This window comes from Mus caroli, chromosome 2 (genome assembly GCF_900094665.2).
Source record: "Mus caroli chromosome 2, CAROLI_EIJ_v1.1, whole genome shotgun sequence".
NCBI lineage: Eukaryota > Metazoa > Chordata > Mammalia > Rodentia > Muridae > Mus > Mus caroli.
This window is the reverse complement of record NC_034571.1, coordinates 28812903-28837847: the sequence shown is the minus strand read 5'-3', so window position 1 is coordinate 28837847 and position 24945 is coordinate 28812903. Positions and strand designations below refer to the sequence as shown.

The 24945-nt window shown below is 51.8% G+C and overlaps 1 protein-coding gene across 7 annotated transcripts in view; it reads left to right on the top strand.

Moving 5' to 3' along the window:
• The window catches only part of Lrsam1 (leucine rich repeat and sterile alpha motif containing 1), a 38255-nt gene that overhangs the window by 9652 nt on the left and 3658 nt on the right, over positions 1–24945 (top strand). For 6 of the 7 annotated variants that reach the window (XM_021184380.2, XM_029473885.1, XM_029473883.1 and 3 more), the window contains exons 10-23: positions 1953–2043; positions 5685–5815; positions 7460–7489; positions 7609–7731; positions 8001–8140; positions 8829–8873; positions 11700–11770; positions 13390–13489; positions 14817–14904; positions 17070–17144; positions 18364–18444; positions 19607–19702; positions 21313–21411; positions 24206–24337. In XM_021184380.2, the coding sequence (XP_021040039.1) occupies positions 1953–2043; positions 5685–5815; positions 7460–7489; positions 7609–7731; positions 8001–8140; positions 8829–8873; positions 11700–11770; positions 13390–13489; positions 14817–14904; positions 17070–17144; positions 18364–18444; positions 19607–19702; positions 21313–21411; positions 24206–24337 (1302 nt within the window). The remainder of the gene's footprint in view (positions 1–1952; positions 2044–5684; positions 5816–7459; positions 7490–7608; positions 7732–8000; positions 8141–8828; positions 8874–11699; positions 11771–13389; positions 13490–14816; positions 14905–17069; positions 17145–18363; positions 18445–19606; positions 19703–21312; positions 21412–24205; positions 24338–24945) is intronic. The other variant, XM_029473889.1, reaches the window with a different exon arrangement.

Here is a 24945-nt window from a genome sequence, read left to right as displayed (position 1 = left end):
AAAGGGTTTATTCGGCTTACATTTCATTTCCATACTGCTGTTCATTACCAAAGGAAGTCAGGACTGGAACTCAAGCAGGTCAAGAACCAGGAGTTGATGCAGAGGCCATGGAGGGATGTTCTTTACTGGCTTGCTTCCCCTGGCTTGCTCAACCTGCTCTCTTATAGAACCAAGATTACCCCAGCCCAGAGATGGCACCACCCACAAGGGGACCTCCCCCTTTGATCACTAATTGAGAAAATGCCCCACAGCTGGATCTCGTGGAGGCATCTCCTCAACTGAAGCTCCTTTCTCTGTGATAACTCCAGCTGTGTCAAGTTGACACAGCCAGTACACTACCTGAGTGCCTGCTCCCAGCACATGCAAGCAACCTGTCTAGGACACACAGCAGACTGTGCGGGGTTTAAAGCCAGGCTGAGTGTCTCTTGAGACAGAATCTATGACTACCCCTCCCCTCAGGTAATAAAAATGCTGTCCTCTGTGCTCGTGCCCAAGAACTAATGGCTACCAAGCCAACATGTGGCTCATAGAGCCAAGGTGACCCTAACTAATTAACACTGAAGTGAGGGCTGTTTGTGACAGGGCACACCTGTAATCATGGCACTTGTGACAGAGCACACCTGTAATCATGGCACTTGTGACAGGGCACATGTGTAATCCTGGCATCAGTGACAGGGCACACCTGTAATCATGACACTTGTGACAGGGCACACCTGTAATCATGGCACCTGTGACAGGGCACACCTGTAATCATGGCACTTGTGACAGGGCACACCTGTAATCATGACACTTGTGACAGGGCACACCTGTAATCATGGTACCTGTGACAGGGCACACCTGTAAATATGGTACCTGTGACAGGGCACACCTGTAATCATGACACTTATGACAGGGCACACCTGTAATCATGGTACCTGTGACAGGGCACACCTGTAAATATGGTACCTGTGACAGGGCACACCTGTAATCATGGCACCTGTGACAGGGCACACCTGTAATCATGGCACCTGTGACTGGGCACACCTGTAATCATGGCACCTGTGACTGGACACACCTGTAATCATGGCACCTGTGACAGGGCACACCTGTAATCATGGCACTTGTGACTGGGCACACCTGTAATCATGGCACCTGTGACTGGGCACACCTGTAATCATGGCACCTGTGACAGGGCACACCTGTAATCATGGCACCTGTGACTGGGCACACCTNTGACTGGGCACACCTGTAATCATGGCACCTGTGACAGGGCACACCTGTAATCATGGCACCTGTGACTGGGCACACCTGTAATCATGGCACCTGTGGCAGGACACATCTGTAATCATGGCACCTGTGACTGGGCACACCTGTAATCATGGCACTTGGAAGGCCACAAGTTCAATGCAGCCTGGACCAGGGAACAAGATCTTGTCTTAAGGAAAGAAAAGTGGGTGTGGGGCAGTGACTCTGTGGGGAGAGTACTTGCAAAGGGCCTGGACTCGGGCCCTAGAGCCAGTGCTGTAAAAGCTTGGAGCCTGCGATCCCGATGGAGACAGGTGGGTCCTGGGCCTTACTAGCCAGCTTACCAAGTTCCAGGCAGGTGAGAAACCATCTCAAAAAGCAAAGTGGGTAGTTCCTGATGATCAACACTCAGGGTTCTCCCCTGCCCTCCACACATGCAGGCATGAAGGCATGCACATACAACACAAGAAATACACATGAGACACATGCACACATGTGACTTGCAGCCACCATACTGGGCAGTGTGGCCCAGAGTCCACATTGCAGCTACTCCACTTTACCAATGATAACAAAAGTCACCAAGGTGGGATCAATGCTCTTTGAACCTGGCCTTCTCTGCCCCCTGGGTGCTCCTGGTAGGCAGGGGAGACAGTCAGCACCCAAGTGAATAACAAAACCAGGTGACTTTCAACTGTACACTGTAAAGAAGGGGTTCCCTGTGTCCACAGACGCTGAGTCTCGACGCCTTGGCAATGGTCTACCCCCCACCAGAGGTGTGTGGCGCTGGCACTGCGGCCGTGCAGCAGTTCCTCTGCAAAGGTAAACCAGGTCACCCCCAGAAGCCATCCCCACCACCAGGCTGGGGACAGCAGAGCCCAGCTGGTCCAGACCACCTGGCTGGAGGTCAGGGTCCTGTGAGGGAAACAGGCACAATGGACGATCACAGGGACATGAGCACCCAGGGTGACCTAGGAGAGTGGAGGCAGCCGGAGACTTAGGCTGGGGAAGGCCGGTGTGAGAATGCAGCTGACGCCTGAGGGCCAGGAAAAAGAGACTGGGTTTCTAGCTTGGAGGCAGTGTTAAGGGGCCTAGAGGAAGTAGGAGAGCCTGGGCATGATGGAGAGAGGGCCGGTGTAGCTGGGGTGCTGGAGGCCATGGAGCAAAGCTAAGGGGAGGGGCAGTGTCCAGCAGGAGAGCTGGTTTCACGAAGATCACATTGTAGACAACACACGCAAAGGGAGAGACAATGGAGGGCAGCCAGCTAGGCAGGCCCCTGGGGCCACCTAGGGGAGACCCCGGTGGCCTGAGCTTGTAGGAAGCTAGGTTAAGCATCACTAGGGCCCCCATTGGTCTAGGACCAGGAGGGAGCAGCCTCAGGTGTTGTCAGCTATGGCTCCTGTCACCTGGGACAGTCTCAGGGCACAGCCTCTGCTCATGTGAATTATTAATGGTGCACAGCGCAGGGAGCAAAAGAGGCCAGATCTACAGCCTGGAGCTGTAGGGAGGGCCATAGAGCACAGGGCACTCACCTGATATGTCAGGCCCTGGATGCCATCCCCTGAGGAAAGTCCCAGACCTGATAGCTTCCTAAACAGGAGGCACACAGCGCCAACAGTAAGGCTGATAGCCTTTGCGTTAACTAAAAGTTCTCTTCAGACAGTGCCATCTAGGGAAGAAAAAGTCAGTCAGCGAGGCTTTGCAGTGTGTACCTGGCCAATGGGACTCATTTTTATTTATATTCTGACTTTATTATTATACCAACTTATTGTATTGGCCTTGAACTTAGAATCCTCCTGCCTCAGCCTCCTGCATGCTGGCGTTGTAGTTGCGCTCCACTGTTTGGGTCCTTCAAAAGCACACCCTCCAGGGCTGGAGAGATGGCTTAGTGGTTAAGAGCACTGGCTGCTGTTCTAGAGGACCTTGGTTCAGTTCCCAGCACCGACATGGCAGCTTAAGTTCTAGGAGATCCAATGCCCTCTCGTGGCCTCCAAAGGCACCAGCCATACACACAGACACAGAAAACACTCAGACATGTAAAAGAAATTGTTCAAATAATAATAAAATTAAAATGTAAACAGCCAGGCTCAAGTGTCTACTCAATAGTTACATTAAAAGTCTGTGGAGAGCCAGGCAGTGGTGGTGCACACCTCTAATCCCAACACTCAGAGGCAGAAGCAGGTGGATCCCTGAGTTCAAGGCCAGCCTGGTCTACAGAGTGAGTTCTAAGATTGCAAGGGCTGCACGGAGAAAACCTGTCTCGAAAAGACAAAATGATCCGCAGTTCGAGGTCAGGCTACAGCACCCCACAGACCTGCCTTAAGAGAGACTGGAGCAGCAGCTCAGCTGCTGGGTTTTGGCTGCTGTACGTGAAGCCCTAAGTTCGAGCCCCAGGACCACATACTGTGTATGTAGCTGCCCAGTCCTATAATCCTAGCACTCCAGAGGTAGCAGAGGTGTTGTCTTAGTCAGGGTTTCTATTCCTGCACAAACATCATGACCAAGAAGCAAGTTGGGGAGGAAAGGGTTTATTCGGCTTACACTTCCATGCTGCTGTTCATCACCAAAGGAAGTCAGGACTGGAACTCAGACAGGTCAGGGAGCAGGAGCTGATACAGAGGCCATGGAGGGATGTTCTTTTCTGGCTTGCCTCCCCTGGCTTGCTCAGCCTACTCTCTTATAGAACCCAAGACTACCAGCCCAGGGATGGTCCCACCCACAAGGGGCCTTTCCCCCTTGATCACTAATTGAGAAAATGCCTTACAGTTGGATCTCATGGAGGCATTTCCTCAACTGAAGCTCCTTTCTCTGTGATAACTCCAGCTGTGTCAAGTTGACACAAAAATAGCCAGTACAGGTGTATAGTACATGCCAGCCTGAGACATTTGAGACCCTGTTTCCAAATAAATAACTAATAAGCTATTGCTGGGTATGATAATGAGTTCTTGGAAAGACAAGGAGATGAGCGTCAGTCCTGGGCCAGCCTGGGTTATGGAGTGAGTTCAAGGTTAGCCTGACCTATGTAGTAAGACCTTGTCTCCCTCTCCCTCTCTGTATGTTGTCAGTGTCTGTTCAGTCTGAACACTCAGGCCCTCAACTCAGTTCCCTGGCGACAGAAAGAGAACCCATGCTGTCTGCAGCCGCTCAGAACCGCACTGTCCCCAGTGGCAGTGCCCAGCAATAGAATGAATGATTTCATACTCACATGTGACCACCACACCACATTGAAAAGAGCAAACTGCTAACAGCAAGCTAGAAGAGTCTCTGGGAGAGTAGAGGGAGAGACAGGCACTGGGAAGTACGCTTGTGCCGGGCACCCCTGCATCCGAGCCAGCACCACCCCTGCCTGGCCTGTAAGGGTGTGTTTGCCTTAAATGTTCTTCCAGCTGTAGCAGAGCAGTTGTCTAGGGTACATGAACCTTTGGCTTTAGTTCCTAGCTGCTAAAATAAAGGAAAAAAAAATTCAGGGTAGAGTAGTATACATCTATAATGCTTATACACCTGGGGAAACAGACACAGGAAGATTGTGAATTTGAGGCCAGTCTGGGCCACCTACTGAGGATCAATACCAAAGTAATGGTTTGTTTTGTTTTGCTTTGCTTTGTTTTGTTTTTCGAGACAGGGTTTCTCTGTATAGCCCTGGCTGTCCTGGAACTCACTCTGTAGACCAGGCTGGCCTCGAACTCAGAAATCCACCTGCCTCTGCCTCCCAAGTGCTGGGATTAAAGGTGTGCGCCACCACGCCTGGCCCAAAGTAATGTTTTAAGATCTTCTAATGTTTATATAAGCAACAGACATAAAAATGAACGAAAGAAAAATAAAAATGAATGAGTATACATGCATATCCTGACTACAGAGCTCAAATATACATGACATTATATAGTCCCCTCCCTAGGGGATTGAACTTGGGCCCTCACACATAGTAGACAAAGGCTCTACCATTCAGTACATCCCAGCCCTTTTTCTGTTTTTCTTCTTCTTCTTCTTTTAAGATTTATTTATTTACTGTATATACACTGACTGTTCTGCATATATATCTTCATGTCAGAGGAGGCACCAGATCTAATAGATGGCTGTGAGCCACCACATGGTTGCTGGGAATTAAACTCATGACCTCTGGAAGAGCAATCAGTGCTCTCAACCTCTGAGCCATCTCTCCAGCCCCCTTTTTCTGGTTTTCATTTTGAAACAGGGTCTTGCTGTTACTCAGGCTGGCCTTGAACTTGCTCTGTAGCCCTTGAAGGCTTAGAACTTGCAGTCATTCTGGCTTCTGAGTAGCTGGGTTACAAGCCTATGTCACCAGGCCTGACACTAGGTAGTGATCATTTAGACAGCAGGGCAGCCCAGCTCAGGAAGATGAGAGTGGACTGACTGAGCCAACAAGACAGCTGCAGTGGGCGAAAGTGAGGATAGCAGGAGCCAGCAGCTGGGGTCTCCTGGCCAACCTGTGCCTCTTCCCACAGAGTCAGGACTGGACTATTACCCACCTTCTCAGTACCTGCTGCCAGTCCTGGAGCAAGATGGAGCAGAGAACTCCCAAGACAGCCCCGATGGACCCACAAGCAGATTCTCCAGGGAGGAGGCTGAATGGCAGGTAAGATGAGCTGCCTGCGTGGGCGCGCCAGTGCGGGGCATGCCTGCATGGGCATTGAGGACTGCCAGCAAAAGAAGTGTTCAGAGCTGTGCCCACAGATTCCCCCTCAGAACCACAGGCCCAGCAACCACAGCTGCCCCAGGCCATCAGCTCACCACACATCAGCTGTCCCAGTTTACTCTCTGTTCCCTGAACAAACCATGCCCCTGTCTCCACAGCATCTCCGGGCAAGCCACTCCCACCTGGAACTCTTCCCTGCTCACGCTTTGATTTTCATTTTATCTTAGTAATTCTTTATTTTCTTATATTTAGCCAAGGATGACTTTAAACTTTAAAAACTTATTTATTAGTAATCTCTCTATGTGTATATATGTGCGTGTACCCACTCTGCCACATATGTTGGGGCCCAAGGACGACTTTGTAGGGTTCTTTCTCCTCTGCTCTTTAGCAGGTTCTGGTTGACCATGGGCCATCAGGCCTGTGTGAAGCATTTTCCTGCTGCAGAGCCAGCTCTCCAGCCTCTCAGTGTATTTTAATATTTTTTTATTTATTTTGTGGAGAAGAGGAATGCACATGAAAACTAGAGGACAGTCCTCAGGAGCCGGTCCTTTGCTGCCACACTGTGGGTCCTAGGGATCAATCTCGGGTCACCAGGCTTGGTGGCAGTAGCCAGGTCACTGGCCCTGATTCTCAGAGTAGACAGTGTGTCCTGTGAACATCAGCAGCCCAGGTCAGACCTGCTCTGGGCTCTCTGTCCTTCGTGTTGCCCTGGCAGCACTCCACAGTGCTGAACTCAGCAAAGGATTGCATGCTAAACAATCCATCCCCACTGCTTGATGGAGCTTCAGGGAAGCCAAGAGCATGTCCAGATTGTCCACAAGCCACTCAGTCACAGCCCCATGACTCCAAGGGGACACAGGTCAGCACCAGTGGCAGGAAGGCTCTCCAAGTCCCCAGCTGTAGGCCAGCATGGCACAGGAGGCGGGGTGGAGGAGACCTTGGCAAGGTTTGCCACAGTCATCTGGACACCTGCCTCTGCCACCTCTGCTCTCATCCCAGCTCACAAAGTCAGGTCTTTGATGGCCGTAGGCGGGAACTCCAGCTGCCTGCGGTGTAAAGCTTCAGTCTTCCAGAGAGCCTTTCACCGCTTTGCCGTTGTTGATGGGAGTGTGCCTGTGACTGTCTCTTTAAGCAGTTCATGGAAATTGGACAGGGAAGAGGCGATTACGCAGGAGCCCTGTACCCTTCATGCATGGACGCATCTGTAGTGCCTTTTGGGCCTTATCTGAATTAAGCTCCACTTTCTCTGTAGAATAATTCTCCAGGACCCGTCTAGTACCTTTGTGTTTGCAGAGGTCTGGGCGGCCAGAGGTGGGTACTGCAGTGTGTTACACAGATAGCCAAGGAAGCAGGCAACCCCTGTTTTGATCTTTCTGAGTCCCAGGCCACCTGCCCAGCACTGCCTTCCAGGGCTGTCTTGAAGGACAGGGGTGTCAGCACACGGTGGTTCGTGCTCTGGAGCCCAGGATCCTTTATCAGCTCTCATTCCATCTCCTCATCCGGTGGGGCAGGTTGGGTGCGCTGTGGCGGGCACAGTGGAAACCACAGCCACCGACCTGTCCTCACCTCCGCTCTTCTCCCCAGAATCGGTTCTCCGACTACGAGAAGCGGAAGGTAAGGGCTTCGCCTGCTGCTTTCCTTCTCCCTGAGGATTGCAGCTCCTCAGAGAGCTGAGGGGTGGCGTCCTTCTGCCTCTGATTTAGTCATGAAGGGCAGACATCTTGTCCCTGCAGGAGCAGAAGATGCTAGAGAAGCTGGAGTTCGAGCGGCGCCTGGACCTCGGGCAGCGGGAGTACGCTGAACTACTGCAGCAGAGCCACAGCCACAAGGACGAGATCCTGCAGACGGTCAAGCAGGTGTGTGGCCACACAGCAGCTGGCCTGGGACCCACACGGGCCGTGGTGCCTAGGCGGTGGCAAAGCAGGGGATTACTCTGTCCTGCCGACCCCTGGAAGCAACAATGGAGGCCCTGACTAGATACCCTGACCTTGAGCACAAGACACAGGAGGGACCGACCCTAGGTCACAAAGGAACCTGCAGAGTGAGACAGGAACTCCACTCTCCTTCCCCCAGTCAGAGTCCCTCCCGTGCCTACACGTGGGGTTCCTGTGTGTCCCCCACTTAGGAGCAGACACGGCTAGAGCAGGGCCTGAGCGAGCGCCAGCGCTGCCTGGATGCAGAGCGGCAGCAGCTGCAGGAGCAGCTCAAGCAGACGGAGCAGAGCATCGCCAGCCGCATCCAGAGACTCCTGGAGGACAACCAAAGGTCAGTCCTGGCCATCCCGAGTGCCCTCTGAGGACCAGGGGCTCTCCTCGGTCTTCATCCCTGCCTGAGCTCTCCTCTGATAGGAACCAAGAAAAGTGTTTCAGTTTGGTTCTCAGAATGGGGTTCTGTCACCAGACTGCTGACCCCGCAGCTCATTTCCCTTCTGTAGCTCAGCAGGCAGTAATCACAGCCTTCCTGCGTTTGGCTTCCAAGTAGCCTGTCGCCTGAGGTCAGCCACTCACCCTAGAGGCAACAGGCTGTCTTATATAGAACAGACTGTCTAATATAAGAACTTCATGACAGGATTGCAGAGAAAGGAGCCAAGTAGAGATGTCAAGAAGCCTGAAAACATCTAGTTTGGGGTCCGCCGCAGAATGTTCTAGAAACTGGCTGCAGCTGCGTGCCCCACTAGCTCCAGGCTTCCCGCTTCCAGGCCTTGTTCCCCTGTCATCTGTCAGAGCTTCAGGAGAGAAAGCCCCGCTGGTGCTTCCATGCCAGGCGCTGTATTCCCACAGCTTACCCAGTCGCCTAGGAAGTGCTTGACCTTGTCACAGGAGAGCTAGAGGGGGCGTCCCAGCCCGAGCAGAGCTCCTGGGTGATGGCTCAGTCAGTGTGGTGAGGGGGCAGCCTGGTCGGAAGCAGCATTGTTGGTGCCCACAGGACCCCAGGTCTCTGGTTTTTCCCACAGGCAGAAGAAGAGTTCTGAGATTCTGAAGTCGCTGGAGAATGAGAGGTGAGTGGGCCTCTGGGACCGCATGGCTAGAAAAAGTTCCCTGAGTGCTCACAGCTCTGGGGACAGACACCCTCGGGTGCTCACAGCCCTGGGGACAGACACCCTAGGGTGCTCACAGCCCTGGAGACAGACACCCTCGGGTGCTCACAGCCCTGGGGGATGGACACGCTGGGGGACTCACAACTCTGAGGGACAGACACCGTCGGGTGCTCACAGCCCTGGGGAAAGGCAGCCGTAGGCCCTTCCAGCTTGTGCTGGGCAATCACCCTCATGCTGTAGGATAGAGTTACCTCTTGGCATCTAGCTAATAGTGACTCTTTTCGAGTTTCTTAAAATATATATATACACTTGTGAAAAAAACTCAAAAATATGAAGGAAGAAAGCTGGATGTGTAATGACCATCTATCTGTACTTCAGGTGTAAAAACATTTTTAAAAATTAGTCCAGTTGTTGTTGTGTATCCCTTTAATCCCAGCACAAAGGAGACAGAGGCAATTGGATCTCTGTGAGTTCAAGGCCAACCTGGTCTACATAGTGAATTCCAGAACAGCCAGAGCTGCATAGAGAGACCTTGTTGCAAACCAAAAATAAATGAATGAAATTTTTAAAAATCTATGTCTGAAAAAAAAAAAAAGAATGTGATACTTTTGTCCCCCAAGCAACAGAGCAATAGCTGCTCAAGTCCCTCAGGTATGTGAAGTATTTGCCTAGAGCCTCACACAGCCCCTGTCTGCTCTAAACCCTCTCCAGAGCCCTGTAAAGCCCAGTACGGTACGGTACGGTACAAACACAAATAGCTCTGCTCCACTAGGGGAAATATGCTCACACCAATGCAGACATGGGGTTTTTCCAAGTATTGTTAATCAGCAGACAGAGAACCCACAGATACACAGGACTGACCACATCACTCATTGCTAGAAGGGCAAGGATTTAAGCAGCCTCCTCACTCACTCTTCAGATGTTTTGCATGTGGAAAGCAGAGGGACCCATCCCAGGGTTACCACTGGGCACTGTGACAGACAGGAAGTACAGTTGTGGCCCTTGCCTTTTCTCTTTGTCATGGGTATTTACCAAGTTGGCTACTTTGAGACAGACCACATTTGTCCTAAGGGAGAGTAGGTCAGGCTAGCACACAGCTGTCATTCTCGCATCAGGGAAGCAAAAGCAGGAGTTTGGAGGAATAGGGAGTTCAAGGCCAGCTTCTACTGCACAGTGTAGAAGTCCCGCTCCATCCCGTACCAGAAAGGGCCTGAGAGAAGGCTCAGTAAAGAGCTTGTATGAGATGAGGACACAGGCATGAGATGAGTACCAGAGTTCAGACCTAGCCTAGCATCCACAGAAACTCAAGCACAGCAGTGCGTGCCTGTAATTGCAGCATGAGGGACAGAGACAGGAATCTGAGGCTCACTGGCCAGCTGACCTATTGAAGCTCCAGGTTCAATGAGAAATCCTGTCTCAAAAAATCATATGGACAGAGAGAGAGGGAGACGTGTAGCATTGACCCCGGCCTCTGCAAACACGCATACACGCATGCACACACACATGTATGCACATATGTATACACACACACACACAAAGTAAGACTGAGCATGGTGGGGCATGTCTATAACCCAAGCAATCAAGACAATCACCAGCTCTAGACCAGCCTGGGCTACATGGGAAGTTCCAGGCTAACATAGTGAGGCCTGTCCATAAAAGAAATGAAAAATGAATTTTTAAAGGACAGGAAGGAAGGAGAAACAAACAAAACAAAACGATGGTAGGAAGGGTACCTTGGCCTGTTCCTTCCCAAGGTGTCTGCTGTGTCTCTCCTGATTCTCCTGGGTACCACGATAATGGTATTTCTGAGCTATCCTGGGAACCTCCCTTCCCCAGGCATCTTAGCCCTCACCACCTAGGAAGATCTTCAGGGTCCTCCCTGGGGTCTGCCTAGTCCAGTCCAGTTGTGTGGCTGTTGAGACACAGCTGAGCAGTAACTGGTGCTGCCATCCATTCAAGCCTTCCTGACAGATCATATCTGGTGCTGGGCTAGACCGGCCCAGAGCACAATCTGGCATCAGTAGCAGCAAGTGGAGCCTCTCAGAGGATCCAGGCCTTGAACTAAGTCACACCCAGGAACATGCAAGGCACTAATCGATCAGGCCACTTCTGGTGAATGCAAAACAGCACATTACAGTGTTCGTGCGTGTATGTATGCAAAGTTTCAGCGTGCGGGCGTGTATGCAAAGTTACCTTTAAATGTGTCCACTTCTTATGTCATAGATGGAGTTTTATGCCAAAAACCATGTTTATAGGGGCTAGAGAAATGGCTCAGTAGATGAGAACACTGGCTGCTCTTCCAGAGGACCTCAGTTCAATCCCCAGCACCCACATAACAGCTCACAACCATCTATAACTCCGGTTCCAAGGGATCGGATGCCTTCTGGCTTCTGTGGCACCAGGCACAAATGTGGAGAATAGATATTCGCATAGGCAGAAGACCCGTACCCATAATCAGTTTTAAAACCTTGTTTGTACTCTGAAGGCAAAGGCAGCAGTCAGGGCTACATGATAGACCCTCCTCGGATGAATAAAAGCCTGTTTGAGCTGCTTTTAGGCCAATGTCTGTTTATGTACCATACGTGGACTTTATTTTCATTTTTTTTTTTTTTATTTTTCAAGACAGGGCTTCTCTGTGTAGCCCTGGCTGTCTTAGAACTGCTGGCCTTGAACTCACAGACATCTACTTGTGTCTGTGCACCATCGCGGCTTGGCTCTGGTGAGATCCTTGTTGAAATGTATTTGAAGAATGAGTGGATGCGTGTTGCTTTTACTCTTTTTCTCTAGAATAAGAATGGAGCAGTTGATGGCCATCACCCAGGAGGAGACAGAGAACCTCAGGCAGCGTGAGATCGCTGGTGAGTTGTGGGAGTTTTCTGGACAGAGCTTTCAGATAGCCTCTCTGTTACCCGTGCAGGGGACTGAGTGTCCACTCTGTGGAAGGGCAGCCAAGTCTGTCCTGGAGCTCAGGCCCTGGGCTCAGCCAAGCTTGGATTCTGAGTCTCGAGTTTTCTGTCTATAGAGTGGGGAAACTACACAGGGAAAACATGGGACCTTCGGGAGGACCCTAGGGGTCAAGCCTGGGCATGTCACAAACCTGCCACCGAGAGCTGGCATCAGCTCACTTGGGCTCCTGGGCAGACTTCCCCTTCCTGGTGTGTCCAGTGTGGTCCTGAACTCCACATTGGCACCTGCTCCAGACAGGTCTGAGAGCCTGCAGCCGGGAGCTGAGGAGGGTCTCTGAAGCCATGCCTGCCCTTAGTTAAAATGGAGATGGGCTCTCCTTATCTTTGGGGCCTTTGTCCTGGAAGGGCTTTCAGACAGAGCCGGACACTTGTGCTCACCACACCTACAGAGGGCTCAGCCCACTGACAGCTCTGTTCAAGGTCACTCTGTCCATTTGTTAAGGAACAGCTGTGGAAGTCACCGAATGGTGTTTATTAAGTTAATTCCACAGAGGCAGGACCTGCATCCAGGGGTTTGAGTTTCCAAGCCTTTTACACTTCCTGGATGCTTTGCTTTGATTGAACAGGCTTTGCACAGGCTAGGCAAGTGCACGGCCACTGAGCCACTCCCTGCCCTGAACTGCTCTCTCTGTTTTTAAAGATTTATTTATTTATATGAGTATACTGCTAATGTTTTCCGACACACCAACATACTGGAAAAGGGCATTGGATCCCATTACAGATGGTTGTGAGCCACCTTGTGGTTGCTGGGAATTGAACTCAGGACCACTTGAAGAGCAATCTGCCCTCTTAACTGCTGAGCCATCTCTCCAGTTCCCCCACCCCCACCCACCTCGACCCCCATCCCCTTACTACTCTTTTGTTTTTGTTTTTGTTTTTGTTTTTGTGGGGTTTTTTTTGTTTGTTTGTTTTTTTCCAGACAGGGTTTCACTGTGTAGCCTTGGCTGTCCTGGAACTCACTTTGTAGACCAGGCTGGCCTCGAACTCAGAAATCCGCCTGCCTCTGCCTCCCCCCCTTACTACTCTTAATAAATCTACAAAAGAACTAGAGAGCTAGCTCAGTAGTTACTGCTCTTCCAAAGGACCTGGATTCTAATCCCAGAACCTTATTGTGGGTCACGACATCTGTAACTCCAGTCCCAGGGGATGCAGCGCCATCATCTGGCCTCCCCAGGCTCTGCATGTACATGGTGCACAGGCCTCAAACTGACAGAGATTCTCCTGCCTCTGTCTCCTGAGTACTGGGACTACAGACATGCACCAGCACGGCCCAGCAATGTAGGTATTTTTTAGAGCTGGGTGCTGATACTCATCTGCAATCACGGAACTCAGGATGCTGGGACAGGAGGATTGAGAGTTCAAGGCCAGGCTGGGCTATCTAGCAGTGATGGAAGGAAAGGGGGGCGGGGAACTTTGTTTAGGATAACTGTCCACCAGTAAGCAGGTGACCCCTTTGGCCTTACCTGGGATCCCTAGCCTTTTCTCAGTGGCTCACAGCCTTCTCTCCGCAGCCGCCATGCAGCAGATGCTGACGGAGAGCTGTAAGAGCCGGCTCATCCAGATGGCCTATGAGTCTCAGAGGCAGAGCCTGGCGCAGCAGGCCTGTTCCAGGTAAGGTAAGGAACGTGTGTTCCCAGGTGAGGGCTCTGAGGGTGTTGACTGGGGGCCCCAAGACGGGAGCGAGAGCTGGACACTGAACTCCCCGGGCCATTCCAGGTTTGGCCAGGTTACCAGGGACAGGTGATGGACGGCCAGCCTCCGGATTCTTCCATCCAGACTCATGAGTCAGGGTCAGACGGTGATAAAGTGAGGCCGGCCTCTACCTCTGAGCCCACCTGTGTGCCAAGTGCTGGCCTGAGTATGGGGATGGAAGGGTTATCTGTCCCGCTCTACAGCAAGGCTGAAGTTGGGGATGGGGCGGGGGAACGGTCACAAAACAAAACACTAACAAGAAAGTAAAATCTTTGCTGGCTTGGTGCTAGGCTTGTAATACTAACGCTTAGTAAGCAGAGGCAGGGGAATCGGGAGCTCCAGAGCAAAGCAGAGAGTGAATTCAGCACGTGAGCTACCTGAGAGCCTGCCTCAGAACTCAAGCGAGCAAGTGAGCTTGCCTGCTTTCCAGCACCGCCCTTCCTCCCTCCCCTCCCTACTGCAGAGAGGGCCCAGCTGTTAAAAGCACTGGCTTCTTCTGTAAATGGGTTCCTTTGGTAACACCCACATGAACGCCAGTTCAAAGTGATCTGGTACCCTCTTCTGGTTCCCATGGGTACTACACACATATAACGAACTTAAAATATATGTAGGCAAAATACCCATGCATATAAAATTTTTAAAGTCATTTAAAATTTTTTTTTTGTTTTGTTTGTTTGTTTGTTTTTCAAGACAGGGTTTCTCTGTGTAGCCCTAGCTGTCCTGAAACTCACTCTATAGACCAGGCTGGCCTCTAACTTAGAGATGTTGGGATTAAAGGTGTGCAACCACTATTGCCCAGCCAATAAAAGAAAAAAATTTTTAAGTTAATGTGAAAGTAACTCAAAGCTAAGACTGTGTTGATGTTGGCAGCCTGAGGTTACAGGTTCTGTGCCACAGTTACCAGCTGTTTTGTAGGGCTATACAAAGAGTACAGCCAGTGAGGAAATGCTGGTAGAAACATTCCAGAAGCCATGTGACTCTCCAGGGTGCCGAGAGGTGGTTAGGGAGGAGCCCAGCATCCATCTCAGGGGGTGTTGTGAAGGAGGTCCAGTGGGGGGTTGGACCCAAAGCCCCGTGACTCTGCCAAATGGAAGCTCTGCCACCCTCCTTGACCTCCTCGTCCTTGATGCCCTATCAGGGATGTTGAGTGGTTGTTTATCTCTGTCTCCTCTAAGGTGCCCAGCACACAGTAGGTGCTCGGGAAATACGCAGTGAGCAACTGTGCTGTATTTTTTTTTCCCGGCAGCATGGCTGAAATGGACAAGCGGTTCCAGCAGATTCTGTCATGGCAGCAGATGGATCAGAACAAAGCCATCAGCCAGATCCTTCAGGAGGTGAGCCTTTGCCTGGGGCCTGACTGCACCCTCTGTAGGACTCCAGGCATCCTGCTCAGGGAGCCGGCAGGGCGTCTGTCTCTTGTCTGTCACACACACTGCTGCTCTCTGCAGCTTTCTCCTTTGCTGAGACTCAGCCGGTGCCGTGTGGAGCCTGAGATGCACCAAGCAAGGCCCCACCGCACTCCCTTAGGCTTTCCTTGAAGCCAGCCCTTGGTTCTTCCTGTGCTTGTCACGGCTTTTGCCTGTGGGTCATCCCAGCCCTGCTCAGCCACCTTTCCCAGGCTTTCCCACGTCCCTTTCTGGCTCCCCCCCCTCTCCCATACTGATATGATTTACCTCTGGAACCAAGGACCCTGTTTCTCAGAGAGGGCACCTGCCTGTGGCTAAGGTCTGGTTGGGGATCTGGGGAGATTTGGCATTTGTCACCAGTTCCTCATCTGTGAAATGGGCAGCAGAAGCAGGCATGCCACCTGTTCTAGAATGCAGTGTTCGAGGCCAGAGAGGTGGCTTGGTGGGTAGAAGGATTTCCCAGATGCCCATCCCCAGCACCACATAAAAGGGTGGGTAATGCACGCCTGTAATCTTACGGTGTAGAAGGCGGCTTCTGGAGGCCTGGAAATGAAAGTCACCCTTGAACTTCAGCTACGTAGGGAAGCCACCCTGGGCTGCATGAGGCCATCTCACCTCAAAAAATAAACAAGAAAGGCTGTGTGTGGTGGTGCACCCCATTAATCCCAGCACTGGGGAGGCAGAGACAGGAAGATCTCTTGAGTTTGGGGCCAGCCTGGTCTACAAAGCAAGTTCCAGGACAGCCAGGGAGACAGAGAGACCCTGTCCTAAAAAGAGGTGGCAGGTCTGACGTCCCGTGGCCACTGACACAGGGATGTCAGGCATTCACTCCTGCTCATCGCAGCCTTCCTGGGACCTTCTGCTCCTTCTTTTCACTCACAAAATACATTACATGAAATGTGCGTGCCAATGTATTAATGTATATTGTATATGTATTCACATATAAGATTAAAGGTGTGGGCCACTGTTTTAGGTTTTTGTTTTATTATTTAATTTAGGAGTGTATGTACATGGTATATTTGTACACATTAGTCACCAGGCATCCAGGTGACAGGATGTGTGTCGGTTTACTGAAATTTCCAAGTCAGACATTTCTGTGATTTTTGTTTTTTCAAAATCTTTCTTTCCACCTGGGGAAGTGGTGGCGCACGCCTTTAATCCCAGCACTCGGGAGGCAGAGGCAGGTAGATTTCTGAGTTCGAGGCCAGCCTGGTCTACAGAGTGAGTTCTAGGACAGCCAGGGCTACACAGAGAAACCCTGTCTCGAAAAACAAAACAAAACAAAAAAAAAAAAAAAGTCTAGTATCTTGTGTGGAATGGGTATCAGTTCTTGTTTAATATGAGCACTTTCTTAGCGAGCAGACATCTCTCAGGGACTCAATCTCTAGTACCATTGGGGGTGCGGGGAGGTCATAAGTGGATAAGACTGTGGCTTATCCTTCCCCCATGGAGGACCCCGGACTGGAGGTCCCCCTGTGTCCTGTCCCTGGTGTTTGGGGCTGTCCTTTTCCCACCAGTGGTTCCTGGTGCTCTTCTCCTCTTTCTGAATGCCAGGCGACGTCACACACATGCAGATTCTGATCAGCTGTTTGACCTCAGAACCTCCACTGCCCAGCCTCTTTTTTTTTTTTTTTTTATTTTTTTTTTTATCTTTAAGTTTGTATATAAAGCCGTGGCTTTCATGTGGCTTTATTTATTTATTTATTTAATTATTATTATTATTACTGGTTTTTTGAGACAGGGTTTCTCTGTATAGCCCTGGCTGTCCTGGAACTCACTCTGTAGACCAGGCTGGCCTCGAGCTGAGAAATCTGTTTGCCTCTGCCTCCCAAGTGCTGGGATTAAAGGCGTGCGCCACCACGCCCGGGGGGAGAGGCAACTTTTTATCTTATGCATTTAAAATAAAAAAACAGACCCTGCATTAAAAGAAAAGAGAAGGCAGAGGCAGTAATTTTTCTGTCCACCTGAGAACTGTAAAATCATACTCTCCGGTATTTTTTAGGCAGATGTGGCTTCCCCGTGGCTGGCATGAGGACCCTTGTAAGAGTCAGGGAGCGTGGCCGTCTAAGCGGTGTATGCGTTGTCTCTTGCAGAGTGTAATGCAGAAGGCTGCGTTCGAGGCACTCCAGGTGAAGAAGGACCTGATGCATCGGCAGATCAGGAACCAGGTGAGTGCTGGCCGGGCCACCTCGTCCTGCTCCTGCTTGCAGACCTGGCTCACGGGGCAGCAGTTATTAAAATGCGAGCCCATGGCTTACCACTTTGGAGACCTCCTTTTCCTCAACATTCCACAATGGGGCTGATGGGTTGTGCCTTGAACAGCGCTGAAGGTGGTGGCTTCATCCCAGAGCCTGGCCAGAAGCCTGCTGGGCAAGTGCAGTGTGTTTCCCTAATGCCTGGCTGGAGGAAGGGCAGCGCTTACAGGACTCTCTGGGAAACTTGCCAGCTCAGACTCCAGTGCCTGCATCAGCTCAATATCACTGATGGACACATGGCTTCTTGGGGTGGGTTGGAATTCCCAATTGATTGGGAAGCCAGGTCCTAAGACCTTCTAAGGATGGACCCTGGCCTGGGAGGAGGAGACCTCCCTCCCGTCCAGACTCCACTACCAACCCATGGAGTAGCCTTGGGCGGGGTCCCTGCTGGGTGGAGGGGGGCTGGGACCAGAGGCGCTGCAAGCTGTCAGGCTATGGGAACACACGTCTCTGTGGATTCACACACTGTACCCACATTTTTGCATGCTCTCTTTTCTTTTCCTTTCTTTTCTTGTTTGACTTTAACAAACTTAATTTTTTAAACCTCCCTCTTTAATTTCAATCCCACATTGCCAGACATGAAGCTCATTCCTCTGACCAGGGAGGGGCTGGTGGCGTCAGATGCTCAGGGTTGCGAGAGACCACAGGGTCCTTGGCTGGCATGGGGTAGAGAAGTCACTGACTGTGGGCTCTGAGAGCCTGTGGTGACCCCAGATATTCTCAGTGACCCTGTTTTGTTTCAGACCCTGAGTTGTGAAATCCCAGGCAAACGATCTCTCAGTTACCTGCTCTTTGGCAAACTAACAACACTAAGTGTCCATTTCCTTGTCCTTGTAACTAAGGCAGTTACACCCCAAGAGCCAGGGAGCTGCTGCTGCTGCAGCCCAGCCTAGCACATAGTAGGTGATCAACACATAACTGAGGCTCGTCACTGGATCATTTTGTTGTCCTCCGCCCCCGTGGTAGCTTGTTTTCACTCTCTTCAGTGAGGCCCCCAAGGCTCACACGTTCCGCTCTGTCCAGGGCTGCCCAGCCTCCTGACAGGTTTCTGAGTCCCTGCTTAGCCAAGTGGCGGCACATAAGGGATCCGTGGTGATTGTGAATCAACGTCCCTGTTTCGTCTTCTGTTTAGATTAGGCTAATAGAAACTGAGTTACTGCAGCTGACACAGCTGGAGTTAAAGAGGAAGTCCCTGGACACAGAGACGCTTCAGGTATGTGAGGCTCCCAGCCAGACACCCTCATTCCACTCCCGACCCCAGGGCGGCTGATCTTCAGCTCCAGACATAGGCTTCTCCAGCAGACAGAGCCAGTCCAGCCCCATTTGAACAGATGTGGTCCATGGGCAAAGCTAGCTTTGTGCTGGGCAAGAGGGTCAGAGGAAGGAGGGTTTCATTGCCAGGCCCGCTGGGCCATCACCATCTCTGCATTCCCCTGACTGGGCTGGTGGCTGTGTGGTCAGGTGGGCTTTGGGTCCTCCTCTCTGGGCTGACATTTCCTGTGGAGGGAGTTCTGGTGTCCCAAGGGCATGTGAGCTCACAGACCCCGAGGGCAGTACAGGTTTGCACATGGAAAAAAGGGGGTACCCTTCTCCCTTCCCTGACCCTCAGTCTGCCCAGACGTACACAGGGACAAGGTAGGATGGCACGTGGATACGTGCTTGTGCCAGGCTTCTGAGAGTTCTCACCTCACTGTTTATGCCCAGGGCAAGTCTGAGTTGACCCATGGCCTTCCAGTATTGAGAGTGCTGCTGCCCCTAGGCCTACCCAGGTTGCTAGGTGACCTTAGACGAGTCCCTCCTGGGCCTCTCTTTCCACCGTTCATGGCTAGCCTGTGCCATCAGCCAATTAGAGTGTTCTTGGTGGCCTCTGATGGTTCCCATAGATGAGGAACTGGCTTCCCCAAGGAAGCTGCCACCATTTGGTCCCAGCCCATTCAAGCCATAGGCCTCTCCCTGTTAGGACCGCCATGGGTTCCAGAGACAAGAGGATAAGTGTGTGGCCACACACACAGGGCGGTTTGCATGTGTCTCCCTGTGTGGCAGCCCCCTCATCTGTATGTGGCGCCCTCCTCACCGTTTGCTTCCTCCGTGTGCTGTGGTCCGTCCAGACCCATGACTTGTTTCTTTTGTTCACCGTTTCTCACCATTTGTGGTCACCATCCCTAGGGGCCCATCCTGGCCTGAAGCCACAGAGAAGAGGGTTGAGGGCTTGGGAGGAAGTGGGTGGCATAGCAGAGTAGGGGTGCCTTTGGGCTCTGTCCCTCAACTCAGCCTGAGCCCTGAATTCAGTCAGTGGGGCTTTCAGGCCATGCGGGGCTGCATGGTGGGGAGCACTGAGGGCTCACGGTGGCCTCAGGTCAGATCCTGTGTTACAGGAGATGGTCTCAGAGCAGCGCTGGGCACTCAGCAACCTGCTCCAGCAGCTCCTGAAAGAGAAGAAGCAGCGGGAAGAGGAACTCCATGGCATCCTGGTATGTCTGTGGACTTCTGTGTGCACGCCTGGGCATGCTCACTGTGCTTTTCAAACACTTGCCCCATTGTAGGTCACCAAAGGGGAGCTTAAAGGGCAAGGGACAGCGTCACTCGGCAGATGTTTTAGTTTCTTGTGCACCCTTGTTATAAGAGAGAGCATTTACTTTCACTCTCAGTCCATCCTGTGGGGAGATCGCAGCGGCAGAGCTGAGACAGCACAGCATCTCCAGTATCCAAAGCACAGTGTAATGAACGCATAGCCGATGTTAGCCTCTGTGCACGGTGCTCCCCGGGCCTCAGGATTGGGCTCTCCAGGACAGGACATGCCGTGCTGTGAGCAGACCACCACTTTTAGCAGGAGTGACCTAACCCTTCTCCGTGGCTAGTTGTTTTTACTCTGGTGTACATCAGGTGGGCTGAGCCCCACTTACTAACATTGCTCCAGACACTGAGTGTCTGGTGCCTACACACTGAGGGCCAGGGCTGGAAAGATGGAATCACTGCTATCTGTGACTGTCTCAAAGGTCCCCCCAGGCCAGTTGAGAAGAGTGAGTGAGGCTGGCTTCTGCAGAGCACACACAGCCCATCCAAAGTGACCTGGCCCCCATGGCGCCTCAGTAGTGTGTGCCTGCTGCCCCTGCCCTCAGCAGGCTAAGGGAGGAAGCCCCAGGTTAGCATACAGGCAGGACCATGGACACAGAAGGAAATCTGCTGGCACAGTGCTATACTGGAATCCCAGCCCCTCAGGGGCTAATGGGGGAAGATGGTGATTTCCAGGTCAGTGCAGGGACATAGCGAGACCCTGTTCCGGAAGAGTAAGGATGCAGAGACATGACTGCTCAGTGGTGAGAGCACTTGTTGCCAAGCCCAGTGAGCTGAGTCCCTACTGAGCACCCACGTGGTGGAAGGAGAGAACCAATTCCCCGAAGTCGCACTCTGACTTCCACACATGCGTTACTGGGGTGGGGTGTATGCGCAATGCGTTAGCGTAATGAAAAGCAGAGTTCTCAGCTCTCTCAGGAGGAATCATTAAAGGACCCAGTGTGGCCCACCGCGACGGTTGCTATGGTGATCATTACTCAAAATCGCTAGCTCACTGTCTCATCCTGGCACCTGGGGTAGCGCCCACCCAGAACAACCCTTTATCAACATTCCCCACACGGCAGAGTGGAGACCTCTCTGCCATTGGGGTGTCAGCCTTATCCAGCAAAACAACCTCTCTAAGAAGTCCTGGGGGGTACTGTAGCCACCTGCCTGGCATCTAGAAGTAGGCATGCCCTTGTTGGGGACAGAGGTGGCTAGCAAGACTTTGCTGTCCCACAAATGGACCAAAAGGAGTCCCTCTCAGAGGTAGTAGCAGAATGTGGGACCTAGTGCGGGAGGCCAGGAGCAGGCTCCTGGTGCCACATGTGTGGCCTTGGCAGCTCCTTGGCCTTCCCCATGCCCACTCTCTGTTGTTGGGCACAGCTGGGCTTCCTGCCTTTGCTCTGTGGCTTAAATCAAGGACAGCGAAAAGTCAGGTACTCACAGGAACATAGTAGGAAACCCCGTGGTCTGGTGGTCTCTGTTTCCTGGCCAGAAGCTAACCAGTAGCTTCTGTTCTTGGCAGGCGGAATTAGAGGCCAAGAGCGAAACGAAGCAGGAAAATTACTGGCTCATCCAGTACCAACGGCTTTTAAACCAGAAGCCTTTGTCCTTGAAACTGCAGGTAAGGACCGTGGTACTCATCTGGCCCAGGAGCTTAGAGGGGCTCTTTCCAAAGGCACCTTAGCCCAGCCCCACTCCAGTGTGCCAGCTCCCTGCAGGGAAAGTGAGTGAGTACTCTGATAAGAGAGGAGGGGAGACATTGGCCTCCATTAAGCAGGTGGGCGGGGCAGCTGCAGTTGTGCTCACTTTGGGCTCATGCACGTGCGCGCACACACACACACATGTGCAGGTGTGGTTTTGTTTTTTGTTGTTTTTGTTTTGTTTTGTTTTGTTTTTTGAGACAGGGTTTCTCTGTATAGCCCTGGCTGTCCTGGAACTCACTCTGTAGACCAGGCTGGCCTCGAACTCAGAAATCTGCCTGTCTCTGCCTCTCAAGTGCTGGGATTAAAGGCATGCACCACCACTGCCCAGCTGTGGTTTTGTTTTTGAGACAAGATCTCCCTGTGTAGCTCTGGCTGGCCTGGAACTCACAGAGATGCCCCTGCCTCTGCCTGCGGGGATTAAAGCTGTGCTCCAACACACCTGTCCTAACACACACAATGTTTTTGTTTGTTTGCTTTCTGTTTGTGAGACAGGGTCTCACTGTGTATCACTGGCTGTTCTAGAACTCACCATGTAGATCAGGCTGGACTGGAACTCACAGAGGTCCACATGTCTCCAACTTCTAAGTGCTGGGACTAAAGTGTACACTGTGGACAGCTTGATTTGGGATTTTTATGAGACAGTCTCACTTTACGGCCCAGGCTGTTTGCAAACATGCCATCCTCCTGTCTCAGCCTTCTGAGGGTTAGAGTGACAGGAGTGTGCCACCATGCCTGGCTTACGTTTGTATTTTATGTGTATGCCTGGTGTGTGTGTGCATGTTGCAGTAAGTGTACGATGTGTGCAGGTGTGTGCATGTGTGCAGGTATGCAGATGTGTACAGGTGTCTGCAGGTGTGTGCATGTATACAGGTATCTACAGGTATGTGCAGGTGTCTGCAGGTGTGTGCATGTGTACAGGTGTCTGCAGGTGTGTGCATGTGTACAGGCGTCTGCAGGTGTGTGCATGTGTACAGGCGTCTGCAGGTGTCTGCAGGTGTGTGCATGTGTACAGGCGTCTGCAGATGTCTGCAGGTGTGTGCATGTGTACAGGCGTCTACAGGTGTCTGCAGGTGTGTGCAGGTGTGCATGCAGTGACTGGAAGTGTTTTCATAGTTGCTGTCTTTTATTATTTTATGTGTGTGAGTGTTTTGCCTGCTTGTGTGTCTGCAGCTTGTATGCCTGGTACCCATGGAGATCAGAAGAGGGATTGGCTCGTGGATTAGCTCGTGGGGCTGGAGTTATAGGTCAGGAGCCACGATGCTGGTGCTGGAAATCAAACCGGGTCTTCTGAAAGAGTGCTCTCACCACCGAGCCCCCTCTCCAGCTCTTCACCTTTATCTTTTTCATTTATTGCTTTGACGTTGTTTTGAGGCAGGATCCCTCAGTGATCCTGAGACTTGTTAGTTCAGGTACATCGGCTGGTCAGTGAGCTCCAGGGATAAACCCACGTCCAGTCCTAGGGGATAGCCTGGACAACTATGTCTGGTTTTGCAGCTTAAATTTTTAGTAAAAATTGACTCATTCTATAAATACTTTTTTTTTTTTAGATTTATTTATTTATTNTATGTAAGTACACTGTAGCTGTCTTCAGACACTCCAGAAGAGGGCACCAGATCTCGTTACGGATTGTTGTGAGCCACCATGTGGTTGCTGGGATTTGAACTCTGGACCTTCGGAAGAGCAGTCGGGTGCTCTTACCCACTGAGCCATCTCACCAGCCCCCTATAAATACTTTTTAAAAAAAGATTTATTAAGGCTGGGTGTGGTGGCATTGGGAGGCAGAGGCAGGCGGATTTCTGAGTTCAAGGCCAGCCTGGTCTACAGAGTGAGTTCCAGAATAGCCAGGGCTATACAGAGAAACCCTGTCTCGAAAAGAAAAAAAAAAAAAGATTTATTATATGTAAGTAACACTGTAACTGTCTTCACACACACCAGAAGAGGGCGTTAGATCTCAATACAGATGGTTGTGAGCCACCATGTGGTTGCTGGGATTTGAACTCAGGACCTTCAGAAGAGCAGTCAGTGCTCTTAACCGCTGAGCCATCTTTGTTGTGTTTTATTTTTGAGGAGCATCAGGCTCACAACAACAAAACAGTTAAGAAAGGTCCCGGCTGTCCTGGAGCTCACCCTGTAGGTCTACAGACTCAGAGATCCACTTGCCTCTGCCTCCTGAGTGCTGGGACTAAAGTCTTGTGCCACTAAGCCTAGCCTAGATTTAGTTTTTACTTACATGTGAGTCTATGTATGCCATGTGGATGCAGGTAGTCTCTGGCCCAGAGAGCCTCAGGCCCCCTGGAACTGGAGTTAGAGAGTTGTGAGCTACCTGCTGTGGCTGCTGCGAATCCACCCTGGGTCTTCTTTCTCACTGAGCCTCATCCACACCATTCTGGTAGCTTGTTTTTCTCTCCTGTGTACTGACTGAGAGCTTCCAGCCCATGGCCACACCTCTCCCCGTTGTTCTCAGTACCTGCCTGTGCCCGGTGTGTGGCCCGGCTTCTTTAGCTCCCTCTGGTGGTGACTATTTCAAGTGCAGAAGTGCAGTGAGCTCCCTGTGGGTGGATCTCCATACACTTAGCACACACCCTTCGGTGGGGAAGAGCCCAAGGACACGCTTGTGTGTCATGTACTCTGACAGTCCCATCTTGAAACCAGTGTATCTTTGGTTCCCTCCACTCTAACACCCTTGGCCTTCCCCATGGGGCCATCCTGCAGGAAGAAGGCATGGAGCGACGGCTGGTGGCCCTGCTGGTGGAGCTGTCTGCAGAGCACTACCTGCCCCTCTTCGCCCACCACCGCATCTCACTGGACATGCTGAGCCGAATGAGCCCCGGAGATCTGGCTAAGGTGGGCAGCCATTGTCTTGGGGGAAGTCAGGAAGGCCCAGTGTGCCTGGACTCAATGTCACAAAGGGGGTATATTTGTTCAGTTTGTAGTGAGTCAAGGTCTGTCCAGGTCAGGTGACTCGAGCTTCTCACGGCCAGAACCGCTGCCCCATTGCCTCTGCTCACCTGTGCCCTCAGCCTGTGCAATGATGTCACACAGTTGTAGCCCTGCCTGAGCTCCAGCTACATCCTGATCACAACATGAGCACGCACGTGCCTGGCATCATTCTGAGTGGCCTGGTCCCAGGGTCCCTGCTCTCATCCGTTCTGTTGTCCTGCCTCATCCAGGACAGTGCAGGGCCCATGCTTGGGGGCAGTTCCTGATGACCTTCGGATAGATGCAGGGTTCTGGGCTATGCGCCCAGGCTCTGGGGTGTCGGCTAGAAGGCTCTGACCCTGCTACCTCTCAGCAGAGGAGCTTCAGTAGCTCTCTGTCCTAAGGTCACCAGGCACAGTGACAGTAGTGTCAGGAAAGCATTCAGTAAACACACATGTCACAGGTTTCCTCTGGGGTCTCAGTTCTCCCCTCTGCCACAGAGGCCCGATTGAGCCACCTGCAGGGCTGTGGTT